Raw genomic sequence first — 16535 nt, forward strand, 5'->3', positions numbered from 1 at the left:
GAAAAATTCTCAGTTTACCTGAATGATCATTTCTTCCTTCAAAAGCTAGAGGAACCAATGAAGGGAACTTTTGTTCTGAATCTGATTCTCATGAACAAAGAGGAATTAGTTGCTGGGGTGGACATGATGGTCATTTTAGGGAAAAGTGGCCACTTCCTCTTAGAATTTTCTCTGGTGAAGAAGAAAGCTAAGTATAGTGTGACATGCACACCACAATTGGGGAGAACAGATTCCAAAGGACTGAAAGGAGAGGCAGGATCCTATGGCCTAGAATTCTGCAGAGGAAGTCAGCCCAGTTGGGATAGAGTGCTTTCAATAATAAAATTATGGAGGAAAACAATTCTGGTAAACAGGGAAAATAGGAATTGTCTGAAGAGACTGATGTGCATGCAATGGGAACTCACCAGGAAACTTGGAATAAAAATTCCAATTTAAAAATAAAGAAAAAAGATAGGGAATTACCTAATTGTGAAGCCCAAAAACCACTCCCCAGTGGCAGTCAAAGGGTAAGAAAAAACAGGTCTCCAATTAATGACCTTTTGAAAGACCACTCCAAATAGTTACAAATAAGGCAGATATAAATCAAAACAGTTCAGAGGTTCACCTCAAACCCAGTAAACTGTCAAAGATGTTGTCCATCTTGGCATGCATGTAGGAAGACAGCCACTCTACTGCACTGTTCATGGAGCTATGAATTGGTTCAACCTTTCAGAATAGTGATTTGAAATTGTGAAGAGAAAGTGACTAACCTGACCCTGAAATCATATTGATAAGCACTTACTCAAGAAAATCAACATAAAAAGAAAGGTACCCATAAAGACCAAAAATATTTATAGCAGCCCTTTCTGTAGTCACAAAGAATGGGAAACTATGTAAATGCCCCATGACTGGAGAAGGGCTAAACAAGGTGTGATATAGGAATGTCACAGAGTATAGTTCTGCTCAAAGAAATGAGGAGTGTGACGAATCCAAGAATCATGAGAAGGTATAGATAAATGGAGGCACAGTGCTCCAGCCATGTAAACGATGTCAAGAGCAACGTTGGAATAACAAAACGAAACAATGAAGCCAGCCTTGTCCCAGAGAAGAGAGTTGGTAAATAACTCCCTCCTTTCACCGCAGAGGCAGGGGGCTCTGGTGGAGGAGCACTGCTCAGAACATCATGGTTTTTTCTATGAGTGGGTTAGTCTTGATGAACTGGTGTTTTCCTTCTTTTTTATTCTTGGGTTATATGAGATGTTCTGTCTCTGGGAAGGAGCTGGAGTGCTGGTGCACTGAGAAACGAAGGTGATATGAAAACCAAAGATGTCCATCACAATTTATTCTGAAGAATAAAAGATGTGCAGAAGATGGAATCTAGGAGAGGTAATCAAATATGCAAGTAAACCCCTGGTACAGTCTGGTAAGACCCATTTCAAGAGTGGTAAGCACTGGCACTGATGAGTCAGTATGGGTCTGATATTCCAAAAGCTATGCAGAATAGGAGAGGACTAAAAGACTGAAGGAGAACAAATGTCACAGTTTTCAAAAAAGGAAAGAGATTGTAGATTGTGAACTACATGCCAGTGAGCATGAAATCCATTTCTGGTCAAATTCTCTAATGGAGAGAAAGGTAGCTGATGAACATTTAGCAAAAAAAGAAGTGATATATCAAGATCCAGCCTGGACATCTCATTGGCAGTAGACAGAGCTAGATGGGAACACTAAAAGGGGTGATGTGGATCCAAAATACTTGGACTTAGTGACCTTTGGCTAAGTGTCCCATGCTATTCTTTGGAGGAAGAATACTGCTACTTCCAGGTTTACAAATCTGTACATTCATTTTCTAATTCAAGTCTTACAGACCTAATCTTGAAAGGTTAGTAATACAAACAACTTACAGATAAGAACATTGAGACTTTGAGTGACTTGATCCTTTTGATGAGCACATAGGTAGATATGGAGGTGAGACAGAGGGAAAGATCTCATGTACATAAAATGTTCATCACAGCACTTTTGTGGCAGGAAAAAAAACTGTAAGTGAAGTGCATACCCATCAATAAATTGAGGAATGGCTAAAAAAAATGGTACTTGAATGTATTAAAATATTTTTGTGCCTTAAAGAATAATAAATATGATTAATTCAGGGAAACAGATTTATATGAACTCATGCAATGTACAGTAAGCAGAACTGGGAAACTCGTGTATCCAATGACAATAAAAATTTAAAGAAAGAATATAACAAAAAATAAATCTTAACACTGCAATTATAATACCCAGACTAGGCTGTGGGAGAAGACATGAGGAAATGCACCTTCTTTAGAAGTAGGGGTCTATGGATATGAAGTGTCATGTATGTTGCTAGTCTTGGAACTCTATCAAAGGATTTTGTTGAATTGCTTTATTTAATTGTTTTTCTTTGTTACAGCAGAAGTCTCCTTGAGCTTGGGGGTGGTGAGGAGAGGAAGGGATATAACTGGACTGAAAACAGGTAATCCATTTTAAAAGAAAAAAAGAAGAGGCAGTGAGTTCTGGGGGACAGTGGATCATTGGCCTTACAACTTGGTGACCTGTAGTGGGATCCCCAAACCATGGGGACATCAAAACAGAAGAGAGGTATGGAGACCTGGCAGATCTCAAGTCATCAAATACTCCTGAGCACAGAAGAGCTTGCTCCATGGCCAGCCCCAAAAGGAAGCCCCAGGACTTTAGCAGGACAGTACACTGAAGGATGAGAAGAATGTGTCAGCAAACAACCTCAAGGACAAAAGCCCAAAGACAGTCAGGATATAGGAGGGAGGCAAAGCTAGTGGCCAGCACCTCATGATGGACTCTGTCCAGGCTAGAGAGTGGATGAGTTGGCATTCAGGCTCCTGGAGGGGAATTAGTGTATTGTTACGTCATCGAAAAGGGGAGTGACAAGAGACAGCGTTCTCCCAAACACAAGTCAACAACCAGGGCACATGGTCATTTCTGAAAGTCTTTTTAAAGAAGAAAAAACACAACCAAATCTTTGTCTTATACAGCTGGGGAATATTCCCAGGGACATCAGTGCTGCAAAGGGCAAAGCTACAGAAGGGATGGGAGGGCCCTGCCCAGCTCCCCTTCAGCAAAGTACTCTTCCTGGGAGGAGAGGAGAGCACATCAGGGGAAAAAGGACATGCAGACTTGCAGATAGCCCATGTGACCCACAGAGCTGAAAACTAGGGTTGTAAAACATGAGAATCTAATGCATTCATGTGCCATCTCCTTCTTCCTTGCCTTTCCTCCTTCAGTTCTCTGCCTGCTTTTCCAGCATCCCATCATATTCTCACCGCTTAGGAAGAGACAGCCAGCCTCCTCAGGCATACAAGCACTGTGCCCTCAAACCCTCCACATCCCAACCCTGGCCAAGTGACTCCTTTCCACATGCCAGCCAGGTTTTCCTGATCCTGGGCCTGGTCTTCTTGTTCAATGCCTACTTATCCTCTGAAGCCTTACTCCAGGGCCACCTGTTCTTGGAAGTCTCCCCTGATCTGCACATCAAGTTGTAGCCTTTCTTACTTGGGCCATCCAGTAGCACTTTCCCCAACCCTTAAAATATCTCTATCTTACAATCACAGAAGTGATCTGTGTCTGTGTCTTATGCCCCTCTCACTAGACTGTGAGCCCCCTGGGGCTTCCATGAACCAATCCCCCCTCCCCAGCCCCAGGATAGCGTGCTATGCATGATATAGATCTAATAAATGACAGTACAGAAGAACTGAATGGGAAAATAGCACATCAGCACAGGTAAGGTCTGAAAAGACAGAGTCCCTAGAGGAGGGGGAAGAGCCTAGGCACCCAGAAGCCAGAGGCAAGGACGGGAGATCACTCCATGGAGCCCAGCTGGAGAACTCCCAGGACAGGGTGGGGTCCAGACATGAAGGGGCACAAGAAGGTCATTGGAGCATAGGGAAGAGGCCCGGGCCAATGAAGCTGAGAAATACTGAGGGAACCAACCACCTGGCAAGTGGTAGGAATGGCCACACACAGAGCCCAGACTGGCCTGGTCAGACTAGCAGGGCAATCCAATGCTGAACATACATAGGCCAGGTAGCCAAGGTTTAGAAAAGGGGAATGAAATGTGGCCAAAGGATAGGTTCTATTCTGGAGGACGGGGGTCTGACAGGGCAAGGGAGAGGCCAAAACAAGACTCTGGGAGGTGAGCCCAGGTGGCAACCTAGCGCCTGATAAATGTCTTCCCAGGCTTTTCCTTTCACTTTTCTCAACTAGGAGGTTCAAAACTGTCCCCTCCACTAATATTAGGCCTGGGTCTGTGGGGTTCCAGAACCTCAGCCTGCACATTGCTTGTAGCCTGAAAGCTCTAGCCAGATGAGGAGTCTAGGGGAAGATGTAGCTGGGATAGGAGCAGGAGTAGCTGGGAGCAGGAGGTGGGAGGGGGGGCTCTGGTAGGAGGAGTGCAAGGCATAGGAGATGACTCCCGCCAGCCTGTTGGTAGGAATTATGGTTGATAACCTGATCCAAAGAAAAGGTCCCCCAGAACCAGATAGGACTTCTCCCAATCTTAGGTTCCAGGGGAATGGAGCTCAAAGATACAGCTCACATCCTCCCTAGCATGCTGATGGAACATTACAGGCTCAAACCATCTCTGAATTCCCATACTCAACCAACTGCCCTATCCTACCATGGCTCCTGGTCCCCAACCCAGCCCTCCCTCTCCTTAGCCTCTCAGGCCCAGGTCATCAGTACAAACCCATAATGGCCTCCTTTCTAAGGGCCACAGTGTGGCATCCTCCATCCTCTCTGATCCAGAGAGGTAGAGGTTTGAGACCAAGCTTGGCAGCAGCCCAGGAAGGATGGACAGATATGAGCACAGAGGACTGACCACGCAGAATGGATGGAGATAACAGAAGGCTAGCTAGGGATGGAAGAGGGGACAGACAGAGAGACAAAAGGATGGATGGATGGATGGATGGATGGATGGATGGATGGATGGATGGATGGATATTAAGGACAGGTAGGCAAGGAATAGAGGAATGGATAGAGACACACAAAGGACAGAGATAACCCTCTTACTGTTGCTAAAAACTAAACACATGTAGCTCTGTTGTGTTTAAAATATCCTATCTTGCCCAAAGGGCTACAAAAATGTACATACCCTTTGATCCAGCAATATTGCTTCTAGGACTGTAACCAAAGAGATCATAAAAATGGGAAAGGGTCCCACATGTGTAAAAATATTTATAGCAGCTCTCTTCGTGTTGGCCAAATATTGGAAATCAAGGGGATGCCCATCAATTGGGGAATGGCTGAACAAGTTGTGCTGTGAGAAATGATGAACAGGAAGACTTCAGAGAGGCCTGGAAAGACTTATATGAACTGATACTGAGTGAAAGGAGCAGAACTAAGATAACTTTGTACACAGCAACAACCACAGCGTGTGAGTAATTTTTTCTGGTAGACTTAATTCTTCATAGCAATTAAAGGACCTAAAAAACTCCCAATGGACTTTTTAGGCAAAACATCTTCCACATCCAGAGAAAGAATCATGGAATTGAATCACAGAATGAAGCAGACCACTTTCTTTGGCGTTGTGTTTTGTTTTTTTTGTTTTATAGTTTCTCCCATTCATTTTAATTCTTCTATTCAACATGACTATGGTGAAATTGGATTTCATAGAAATGTATGTGTAGTACCTATATGAGATTGCAAGCCATCTCAGGGAGGGAGTGGGGAGAGAGTGGGGAAGAAGGGGGACAGATGGGAAAAAATCTAAGCTATATGGAAGTGATTATAGAAAACTGAAAACAAATAAAATATCCTATCCTGTCCAAATGTAATGAAGGGGTTTAGGGGCATGTTCTAGCCTTCTCCTCTGAATACTTGAGACATCCTGGAGATCTATGCAGGGCAGGGAACCTGAGCCAAGAGAGACAACTCCTTTGATTCAGGTCATCTCTGCTCTACAGGTTAGCCAAGAACCCATGGGATTTGTCATGTGTATTTAAGAAGAGAATCTTAAGCGCCAAGCCCCCGGGATAGGGGAAGCCGCTTTGGCACTTCAGAGGTTCAGGATTGGATGTGGACAGGCTCTAGAGAGGGATGGGGGTCCAGCATCTTGAACCTGATTTGAAGGGGTTTGGGACTGAGTGACACCAAGGAAGCAAGCTTCAGACAAGGCAACCAACACATGGGTGGAATTCCCAGACTAGCAGTCAGGAAAACCCCAGGTTTTGGATGAAAGAGGCATTTGCCCATTCAAGAAAATAGTGAGCAGGATGCAAACAGGTCCGATTTGGTTCTTCATTGGCAAGCTTGGTTAATCCTAAATACTTGGGATTTGTTCCCCTTAGACAAGCACATGTGTAAATTACACCTGAGACAGCTGCTTACTTCTGAGAATAAAGGCAAACAGCTGTTAGGGCTAAGATGTGAGGCAAAGGGAGGCTGGTGTACTATTCTTCATTTGCTCTCGCTTCACCTTATAAAAAATGTAGTGACTCCACTAATTAATTAATTACAATAGATATGTTTGGGAGTTAAGCCCTAGGGATTTGTGACAAAGCCCACAGTAGTTTCTGCCTGAGCAGAGGACAGAGCTAGTGTTTGGTAGAGTGACTGTGTGAAAGCAACAGAGACCAGCTCATCGAGGGAACCACAGAGACAGAAAGAGAGACAGACAGAGAGACAGAGAGACAGAGACAGAGAGAAAGAGAGAGAGACAGAGACAGACAGAGAGAGACAGAGACAGAGAGACAGAGACAGAGAGAGTTCTAGGAGGTGGGGAGATGGCAGTCTTGTATAGACCATAGGCAAATTTATTGTAGGATTGCTTGTGCCTCAGTTTACAGACATCTATAAAATGTCTGAGAGGTACCAAGTGGCCTTTTCCAATCCCATCTCTGACCCTGACTCCAGACTTGGAAGAGAGGGGCAGAGGCAGGTACCCTCATCCCAGATCACAGTCAGGAAGGATGATTCACCAGTTCAAAGGACCATTCAGGGACCAGGAAATTCAGGGATCCTCATTTCACATCCAAAGCAGTTCAAAATTTTGTGCCCAGAACATCAGCATCACTAGCTGTGCCAGGACTCCATTTGGGTGCTAACCCTCTAAGGTTGCCAGGGTAGAGGCTATGTGAAGCCTTGATTTCTCTGAGCTCAAGGTCCTGAACATTCACCCAATAAAGGAAGACACAATGAGATTCTCTGAAGCCTTGGATCCCCATGTCCTGAGACAAAGGGAGAAGCAAAATCCTCAGGGAGGGCTAGACACTAATTCCCACACATACATCATTCCCTCTTTAGGCTACATATTATAGAATACTATCATGACCATTTTGTCTAAAGTCCTTATCAGTCTTTCTTTAACCATCAATCCCCAAATAATGTCTTGCATTGGAACCATTTACATTATTTCTATCCAAGGCATAACCAGCTTCTCAAGGGAGAACCCTGACTAACCCAGGAAGGAATCTTCTGAAATTAATTAGGGTCATGACCAGCCAAGAGAGAAGAAAGTACATATTTGATTAATTCGACTAATGGAAGTTTGGTTTCACCTTTGACCAGGCTGAAGAAAGACTCCTGGGAAGGAGTGGTCAAAGATGGATTAGGAGGATTCAAGGAAATGATTCCTCGAGATGAAGCCAAAAGTGGGGACAGCTGCCTTTTAATGAATCAAAAGTGTTGCTCCCTTTTCTATTCTTGACAATGGAATGTCTTTGTTCTTGAACTCTTATGAATTGTAACTTAAGTGTAGTTTGGGTGGAAAAGATGCTTAGAATAATTTGATTAATAAATTTACCCTTGGCAGATATGTGCCTAAAACCTAAGCATACAGTTTTTCTTCCACACAAGAATAAAGTTGGAATCTCTGGGGACAAGGTTCCTCCCACCACCCTCCAAGGGATCAAGGGCACAACAGCATTGGATCAGGAAAGATGGAGGCTGAAGGACTCTGCAGTTAGGCTGTGTGAAGGACATGAGGCCAGGCCCCTGAGGTCAGGGTGAGGACAGACTTATCTTAGGGATCAAAGACCCAAGGCACAGGTGCTGACAATGCCCATTTCTATTTCCAGTGACACCCTACCCTACCCCAGGCTTCTTCCTGACCTTTTACAGAATCACACAATTGGAGAGTTCAATGGGACCTGTGAGGTCATCTACTCCAACCTTCTCTATATGAGCCCCAAGCCTGAAGTCCCTCTGTATTATCCCTGATATATGACTGCTAAAGGAACTCTAGTGGCTTGGAATTCACTCCTACCAAGACAGCCCTCTCCCCTTTGGAACAGCCTTTACTGTGAGTGGAAAGCTGCTTCCCTGCAGCCCACAGATGATCCTGGGTCCCATTTCTATCTGGTTTTTAGGCTAGCAAAGCATTTTGTTCACCATCACCATGTGAATTAGGTAGTGCAAGCATCAGGGTGCCTGTGTTACAGATAATGGAACTGAGGCTTAGAAAGGGAAAGGACCTAGCCCCAGGTCACACAACAATTAGTGAGTGTGCTCAGGTCTTCCCTGACTCTGAGGTCAGCCTTTACACTGCAGCCCACAGGCTCTCCACCAGAGCCCCTTATTCTGTCCTTTGGAGCCAAGTCAACCCAGCCTACTTCCTGATGAGCCATTCTTAAGAGTTCCCACAGTTCTGATGGCAACAACATCATCCTGGGGGGGACTGGGGGGGGTGCGGTAAGAACCACTCAGAAAGCTAGAACTGCATTACCAAAGTCTGTGGAGAAAGAGGAGTGATGGGAGCTACTTCTCTAGGCAGGCTGGCCATCTTAGGCAAAACTGGAGAAGCCCAAAAGAGATGGAGAGTGGGCCTGAAGTAAGCATACATCTCCAAGCAAGATCCTGGGGCTGGCTTAGATCTCAGGGTAAGGACTGCAACAGGAGACCAGCCCAACACAGGCCACCGGGGTCACCCCATGTGAAAGGGCCTTTAGGGGGCTAAGGAAAGGCAGGGAGATATCTTGGAACTGCTACCGAGCATGGAGCGGCTCACTTGAGAGTGAGAGGGGTGATCAGAAGGGAAGCAAGGACCCTATCCATTCTGTCTGCCTAGAACTCCAAGGCTCAGGAGCCGGCTTGGGATTTCTCCTCATCAGGCTAGGGCCAGGAAAGCTCTTTCTTTCTCTTTGGCACTAGATGGACAGAGGATAGACCCAAGGAAGACAGAGGGATGGACACAGAGGCATGGTTGAAAGGGAGGGTAGAGGATAGATAGCATCCACATGCCCTGGACATGCCCACCACCCCCTCTCCACCCGCCCCAGCCCCAGGCCCAGCCCCACCCCACTCACCTTGCAGCCACAGCAGGCGATTTCTTGAGGGGGTCAAGTAGGCCCCCTAGGCCTCCCACTGGCTCCTCCCCTAGGGAACGGGTGTCTTTGTTGAGCTGTTGCAGGCGGGAGCTGAGCTCGGTGATCACAGTCGGTTTGTCGTCTTCGGGGCCTGGGAGCCCCCGGCTCTCCACCGGGTCCCCCCACAGCTTAGACCTTCTCTGGAAGAGGTAGCGAGGGCGGGCAGGCCCAGCTCCGGAGGCCAGCCCGGCGGAGGCGGCGGCGATGAGCTCGCTGTCCGAGGACTGCTTGAGCAGAGGGTCCCTGAAGGTCACGGGCCCCTTCCCGAGCGGGGACTTGAGTTTCGGTTTCGGAGGCACAGGCGGCTTCTCGAGTACAAAAGTGTGTCCATCAGCGAAGGAGGTGTGCGTGTCCGTGGGCTCGCCGCTCTCCGAGCTCAACGTGGACATGCTGGACACGGTGGAGATGGTGCTCGTGGTCTCCAGGTGAGGGTCGCTGGAGCTGCGCGTGTCCACCTCCTCCACACCAGAATCCGCGGCTGACTCCGGGGCAGGGGGCGCGTCGCTGCTGGGCTTCCCTGAGGCTGGGCTGGGAGAGGCCATGGGGGATGGGGCCGGCCCGGGGCCCGGGGGGGGCGTGCTCACCAGGAGGCCGTTGGCAAACTCGTCCGGGGGCGGCACCAGCCCGATCCTGGCCAGCTCTTCCCTCGTCTCCTCATCACTCGATGACAACTGGGCCGGCGGCAGAGCCACAGCGAACACCACGTCTGGCTCTTCCTCGGAGCTGCCCTGTCCCAGCACCGTGTCGGCGGCAGGGGGGCTGCTAGGGGGCTGGGCCCGGGGACTGGGCAGGGCCCCAGGTGCGGCCACCGGGGCAGCGGCCGGAGGAGGGGCCTGGCTCAGCTCAGGGGTGGCCGGTGTACTCTCCTCTGCCTCCAGCTCCCCAGCATCCTGCCCATTGCCCGTGGCGTGGACCACGATGAGGCCGGCGGGACGCTGGAGCGAGGTGTCCAGAACGCTGAGGATCATGGACTTCTTGTCCTCTGGGGTCTTCCTCTCCTCCCGTGGGGACTTCTCAACCTCTCGGCGGGCAGGGAGGGGGCCCCATGAGGGGCCCCGGGGGGAAAAGGCTGGGCTGGGGGAAGCCAAGCTGCTGCGCTCTGGCTCTCTGCTCTGGATGTCCACGAAGAGAGGGGCTGGCCGATCCGTGTCTGGGCTGTGAACGGGGGTTGGGGATCTTGAGGGCACCTGGGAAGCCAGGGCCCGCTCCCGGGCCGCCAAGGCGAGGGCTAAGGGCGAGCTGGGGTCCAGGGGCTTGCCGGTGAGAGGGTGGATGAAGGTGGAGCCCACAGGAGAGGGGCTAGGGCTGCTGACCAATGGCTTCAGAGCGGAGACCGGCGAGGGTAAGAGCAGGTCCCGGCCGCTGCCCAGGAGACGCTCATCGATGGAACGGGAAGGCTGCAGGGACGGCATCTCAGGGCTGGGAGAGCTGCCTTCGACGGCCCCCACGGAAAGGAAGACGGTGGAGCGGCGCCTCTCATCCAGCCGACGGTCTCGTTCCTTGCCAGGGCCGGCACCAGTAAATGGGAGGCCAGGGGGTTCCCCGGGGGGGTAGTCGAGCCCCCCGAGCCGGTGCCCCCGGCGAGTAGGCGAGGGCTCCCGGGGGAAACTGCTGCCACTGCCCCCCACAGCCAAAGCAGCCCGGTCCTGCGCTTCCTCCACCTGCAGCTGCTTCACCAGGGGGCTCTTCCTGCGCTGGGGCTTGGATGGGGCAAAGAGACTGGCGCTGAAGGCGCCCAGGTTGGCGTAAGGGCTGTCTTGACTGCCGGGTACTCGTGCCTTCCGCCTCAGTCGCTCAGGGGGCGTGGCTGCAGGGGGAGGCCGGCTGCTTTCCGCCACAGATGGTTCGTGGGGTGAATCCTGCAAGATGATCATGGACCGAGCCCGCTTCTGGCGCTCAGGGTAAGGGAGAGGCCCGTGAGCGCTTAGGCCAGGATAGAGCCCAGGGGGTCCCGCCCCTCCCAGCCGGGCCTCCAGCCCCGGCTTGAAGCTGGATCTCACGGTGTCGTAGGCACGGCCTGGCGGGGGCGGCGGTGAAAAGGAGGGAGGTGGTCCTGTGTCGAAGTAGTAAGGGGAGGGTGGGGGGGGTGGGGCGGTCTGGGGTGGGGGCGGGATCCCATGGCCCTCACGGACAGCATCCTGCATAGACGAGCTCCTCGGGAACTTCCCCTCCAGGAGAGAGGCCAGCTTCTCATCTTCCCCTACGGAGGGACCGGCAGTCAGGCCCGGGGACCTGGGGTGAGGCCTGGGGAGGGAGAGGGGGTGGGGGCGTGGGGGAGCAGTGGAGACTTGGAAGCACCTGGGAGATGTGATTGGGAAAAGGAAAGCTATGGGAGGGAGGGAGAAGGGACTGCCATAGCCTGGTAGCTTCCCTACGCTCTGCACCAGTCCCCACTGCTCAGAAGACAGCCGGCCTCAGAGCCTATGGTCAAAGACCCCCTTGGGACAATTCAATGTAGAGCCAGCAGGAACCGGCACTCCTCGTGTCATGCCTCACTGTCAACCTAGACAGGTCTCTGATAGTGTGCCCCAGGGCTCTACTTTCAGCCCCATTTTATTTAACATTTTTATCAATGACTGGGCTGGAGGCATAGATGGCAAGCTTATTAAATAGGCAGATGACAAAGCTGAGAAGGAGAACTTAACACATCGGGTTACACAATCAGGAGCCAAAAATATCTCTGCAGGCAAGAACGTAGGGCCAAGTCAAACAAGATGAGATTCAACCGGATAAATGGAAAAGCAGAACAGTTAAGATCCACGGAAAAGCAAAAGCAGAATGTACATTCTCCCACTTCTAAGAATTAGATCTGAGCCTGAGAGAGAGGGGCTGGGCCCATCCTCCTTGGAGGCCTGAGTGAGCATTGGCCAGGAGATTCTTCAGATGAGCAAGACATGCCTTTCTGCCTTCTCTACCCAGAAGTCATAGGGCTCTGGACCAAAAGAAAAATGGCTCAAAGGAGAGCCCATCCTCCAGGGAGGAGGCCAAGAAAGCACTGGAGTTCAGGTGGGGGCCAGAAGAGACACATTGCTAAGGTAACCAGTGCAGCTGAGCCGGAGAGGCGGATGATCTGAGCCAGGAAGACACAGACTTCTTAGAGGAAGCATGTATCAAGCTGTAGCAAACAGGGAGAGGCATCACGCAGCCCTGAGAACATGGCAGAGGAGGCGTCACTGGCAAACCCCAGAGGGATGGCTGGGGCCACAGAGAAGGGGGAGGGGGGAGAGGATCTGTCTCAGAAGAGAAGGATAAGAGATTGGGAGGGGGATTGGGGGGGGAGAGAGAAACAGAGGGAGCAAGGCAAAGATCCACGCAAGAGAGGGGAGGTAGGTAAGGGGGGGGGGGGATCACGGAGGAGACCAGGGAGGCTGGGATAGTTGTCTGTTAGGCAAGAAGTCTTCAGGGACTCACCAGGCAGGGACAACCATTGCTGTCTCAGGCTTGGGGCGGGGGGAACAAGGAGCACTTTAAGATTTACAAAGCACCTCTCTCACACCAATCCCACAAGGGATTTAGTATAAAAGAAATATTATTCTCATTTTTCAGATGTGGAAACTGAGGTCCATGGAAGGCACAGGATCACAGATATAGAGCTCTAAGGGACCTCAGAATCCATCTCATTTTACAGATGGGGAAATAGAGGCACAAAGAAATGCTATAACTTGCCCAAGGTCATAAACATGAAAGTACAAAAGATGCTGCCTATTGATTACCAAGAAGCACTGTCTTGGTTGGAAAAATACAATGTACATAGTATTCCATCCACTAGCCAGGGGTCTTCCGTGCATGTGTTGAGTTCATGCTTTGAAAGATGCAACAGCAGGGAGAGCTCTCTATTTATTAATACCCAAGTCCAGCAAGAAACAAGGAGCTAGCTATCTGCCTGCCAGAGGTGTTTGCCATGACGATGGAGGCCAACCCAGGAAAGTCCAGATGAAAGAAGGCTTTCCTAGAAGACACCCTTGTTTGTGGATGGCAATGGGTCAATGGCATCAAGGGGAGAAAGGCACCAGAGCCTCCTAAATGAAACTCACAACCACTCAAGGGAATGTGACCTGATAATTCACACAAGAAACCAAGTAGATGAATGTCTCTGCTTCAGACTATAACTTGCAGTTGAATGAACCAGCTGTTCCACCATGGACAAGTGACAAGGCTCTCTGAGCCTCTCTTTCTACATCCACAAAATGGGGATAATGAAGACAGAGCTCCTTCAGGACAAAGTTGTTGTCAGACTCCTGGGTGACATGTAGATAAAGTGCATTGCTGTATAAAAGCCAGCTACAAATTACTTTTCTGATGGTCAGAGCTATCTTGGGTTCAAGTTATCTCATGCAGACAATACAGCTAGATGAGGGGGGCCCTGGATGGAATAGGAGGAAGAAAGGAGGCTGGACTGCCTTTGGGAAACTGTGCCTTGCATAAACAACCCTAACCTTTCTGAAATAAAAACATACCCTCATCACTGGTATCCTTCCTATGATGCTAAATAGTAATGCATCATGATATGCCACACTCACTGAAAAGCAGGCAATGACCTGAAAGGCAGTGAAGAGACAGAGGGTGGGATGATGGCAGGTGCACAGAGTAATGTGAGAGAGGCTTCCGGGAGATGGCTGAGTGGGGGAAAGGAGGAGTCAGGGACTGAAGAAGAACAGCTGAATCACAGACATCCTACCCTGAAGAGAGCAGGAAGAAGCCCCCCACCCCAGACAACATTTGGGAGCCCCTCTACAAAGAACAAATGGGAGAATGTGGGCCAGGTGTGCATGAACTTAGGGGGCACAAAATTGGAGGAAGATTGCCCTCACCCAGATCCACTGACATGACATCTGTACGGGTCATTTGGCTCTATCAGGCTGCAAACTCCCTAGAGACAGGGACTGAGATCCCATTTCTGTATTATTGCCCCGAAACCCCACCAGCACTAGCACAGGGCTTTGCATTCAGTAGGTGTCTAATAAACATTTATGGGCTTGAACTGAATTGAATCAAAGAAAAGCAAGGGCCAGATCTGCCTTGGAATAGGTGCAATATATTCAGAAAGTCAGAAAAGCCGCTTGAGGATACCTGGAGTTGAAAGGGAAAGATAGACAAGGCTGGGTAACAGCATCTGAGACCAGCTCAGTCCTGAAAGCCCTCTGACAGGATGGCCTGAGACTGGTTGGCAATGAACATCCTTTGGATGTCCTTTTTTGTCACATCAGGAACAGGGAGGAAATAAAGAAAGGGATGATGCTGCTGCTCAAAGTGAACAGGACAGTGATAACAATTGAGAGGAAGAAGGCTGAGCTACTCAGTTTTATGTGAGTCTTCAGTCTTGAAAGTATAGAACAGGAAAGTGAAACTCAAGCTAACTTAGGGGCCAGTAAAAAGGCACCAGGCTTTCCTTAATGAGTTCAAGTCACCTTGACCAGATGAATAACACAGCAGAAGGATGAATGGCCCAGCAGATAGGCTTTGCTAAGTTACTGTGATCTTTGAAAGTTGTGGCAATGAGGACAGCTACCACAAGACTGGAAAAGGGCAAAGGTCACCCTGATTTCCAGAAAGGTGATTAAATATCAGTTAGAAGGCAGGTGTTGAGCAATTAGAAAGAAACAGTGACCACCAAGAGCCAACATTAGTTCAAGAATAGGTCATGAGCAACTAGCTTTGTCTAAGCATAACATCCTGAGATTTCAGTGATGCATTGGATAAAGGCCCACATGCTTCCTTCGTGGACAAAAGGGATGTGGATGGATTCGCAACTGACCGAATCACCCAATGCAATGAACGGCTTGATGTCAACTGAGAAGGAGCTCTCTGGGAAGGAGCCCTGAGGGTTCTGCTCTCTCAAGTTCAACATTGTTATCAAACCCTTGGATGAAGGCACAGATGATGGACTCAACAAACCTCACCCTTGCTAGGAGGAATAGCTGATATGCTGGGTGAGATAGCAGGATCTCCCCAGATTTTGTCAGATTAGATTGATGGGTTAAATCTCTTAAAACACATAAAAAGAATAAACACTAAGTCATTGGTTAAAAACAAATCAACTGCACAAATACAAGATGGGGGAGCTTCTCTGCAAGAAATTTTAGTTTTGGTGGACAAGCTCCATGGAGCAAATGTGAGCCCAGACACATGGGCCAAAAAAAAAAAGCTCCCACCATCTTAGACTCCGCTGAGAAAGAGACAGAGGCAGGAGGGGGGGTGGGGAGAGTAGGGGGAAGGAGAGACAGAGAGACTGAGACAGACAGAGACAAAAAGAGGAGAGAAGAGGGAAGGAGAGAGAAACAGACTAAGGCAGAAAGATCAAGACAGAGAGACGTAGGGAGGAGAGAAGAGGGAAAGAGAGATAGAGACACAGAAAGACAAAGAGAAGGAGAGAAGAGCGAAGGAGACGCAGACAGACAGAAAGACCAAGACATAAAAATAGAGAAAAAGATGGAGACAAAGACAGAGAGGGAGAGAGAAAAGGGAGAGAGATGGAGACAGAGAGAGAGAGAGAGAGGAGAGAAGCAGAGATAGGTAGAGAAGAGGGAAGGAGAAACAGAGACAGAGAGACAGAGATGGAGACAGACAGAAAGACAGAGACAGGAAGAGGAGAAAAGAGGGACAGACAGAAAGACTAAGACAGACAAAGACAGAGACAGAGAGAGGAAGAGAGGGGAGAAGAGAGAAGGAGAGACAGACAGGCAGACAGAACGTGTCCATGATGAGGAAGTTGATGTTGCCTTCTGCCTGCTCAGACTACACCTGAGCACCAGTTTTAGGGAGGATATTAACAAATGAACACATCCAGCGGGAAGGTGACCAGGGTAATGAAGGCTTTGAGTTCTTGGCCTGGAGCAGAGAAGACCCTGAGCATCATGTGACAGCTGCTTCATGGGAAAGAGGCCTCAGACCTCCTGACTTGATACCCAAAGACAGAAGCAAATGTAGTGGAGAGGCAGATTTAGAAGGAGGGGATGGCCCAACCATTCAGACATTGATGGTCCCCTTGAAGGCCACACAGATCCAGTTAAGGGAGTGAGATCCTCATCACTGGAAGTGTCCTATGAGGCTGCACAACTACCTGATAGGGATGCTATTAAACGAATTCCTCCATTGGGAGGTGAGCTGGATGAGGTGGCTTCCAAGGCCTTTACCAGCTACCTACAGACCAGCAGGGGTCATTACTGGTGGGTTCAGCAGGGGAGGAATATAGGAGGAATGCTGGGG

At 49.3% G+C, this 16535-nt stretch overlaps 1 protein-coding gene across 6 annotated transcripts in view; it reads right to left on the bottom strand.

The window, feature by feature from the left end:
• SHANK3 (SH3 and multiple ankyrin repeat domains 3) overlaps nucleotides 1–16535 on the bottom strand; it is a 69954-nt gene that overhangs the window by 10294 nt on the left and 43125 nt on the right. For 4 of the 6 annotated variants that reach the window (XM_072596392.1, XM_072596388.1, XM_072596387.1 and 1 more), the window contains one exon: nucleotides 9270–11529. In XM_072596392.1, coding sequence (XP_072452493.1) covers nucleotides 9270–11529 — 2260 coding nt within the window. Of the gene's footprint in view, nucleotides 2853–9269; nucleotides 11530–16535 lie in introns of all 6 variants that reach the window. The other 2 variants (XM_072596391.1, XM_072596390.1) reach the window with 2 other exon arrangements.

Source organism: Notamacropus eugenii, chromosome 3 (assembly GCF_028372415.1).
Source record: "Notamacropus eugenii isolate mMacEug1 chromosome 3, mMacEug1.pri_v2, whole genome shotgun sequence".
In the NCBI taxonomy this organism is placed as follows: Eukaryota; Metazoa; Chordata; class Mammalia; order Diprotodontia; family Macropodidae; genus Notamacropus; species Notamacropus eugenii.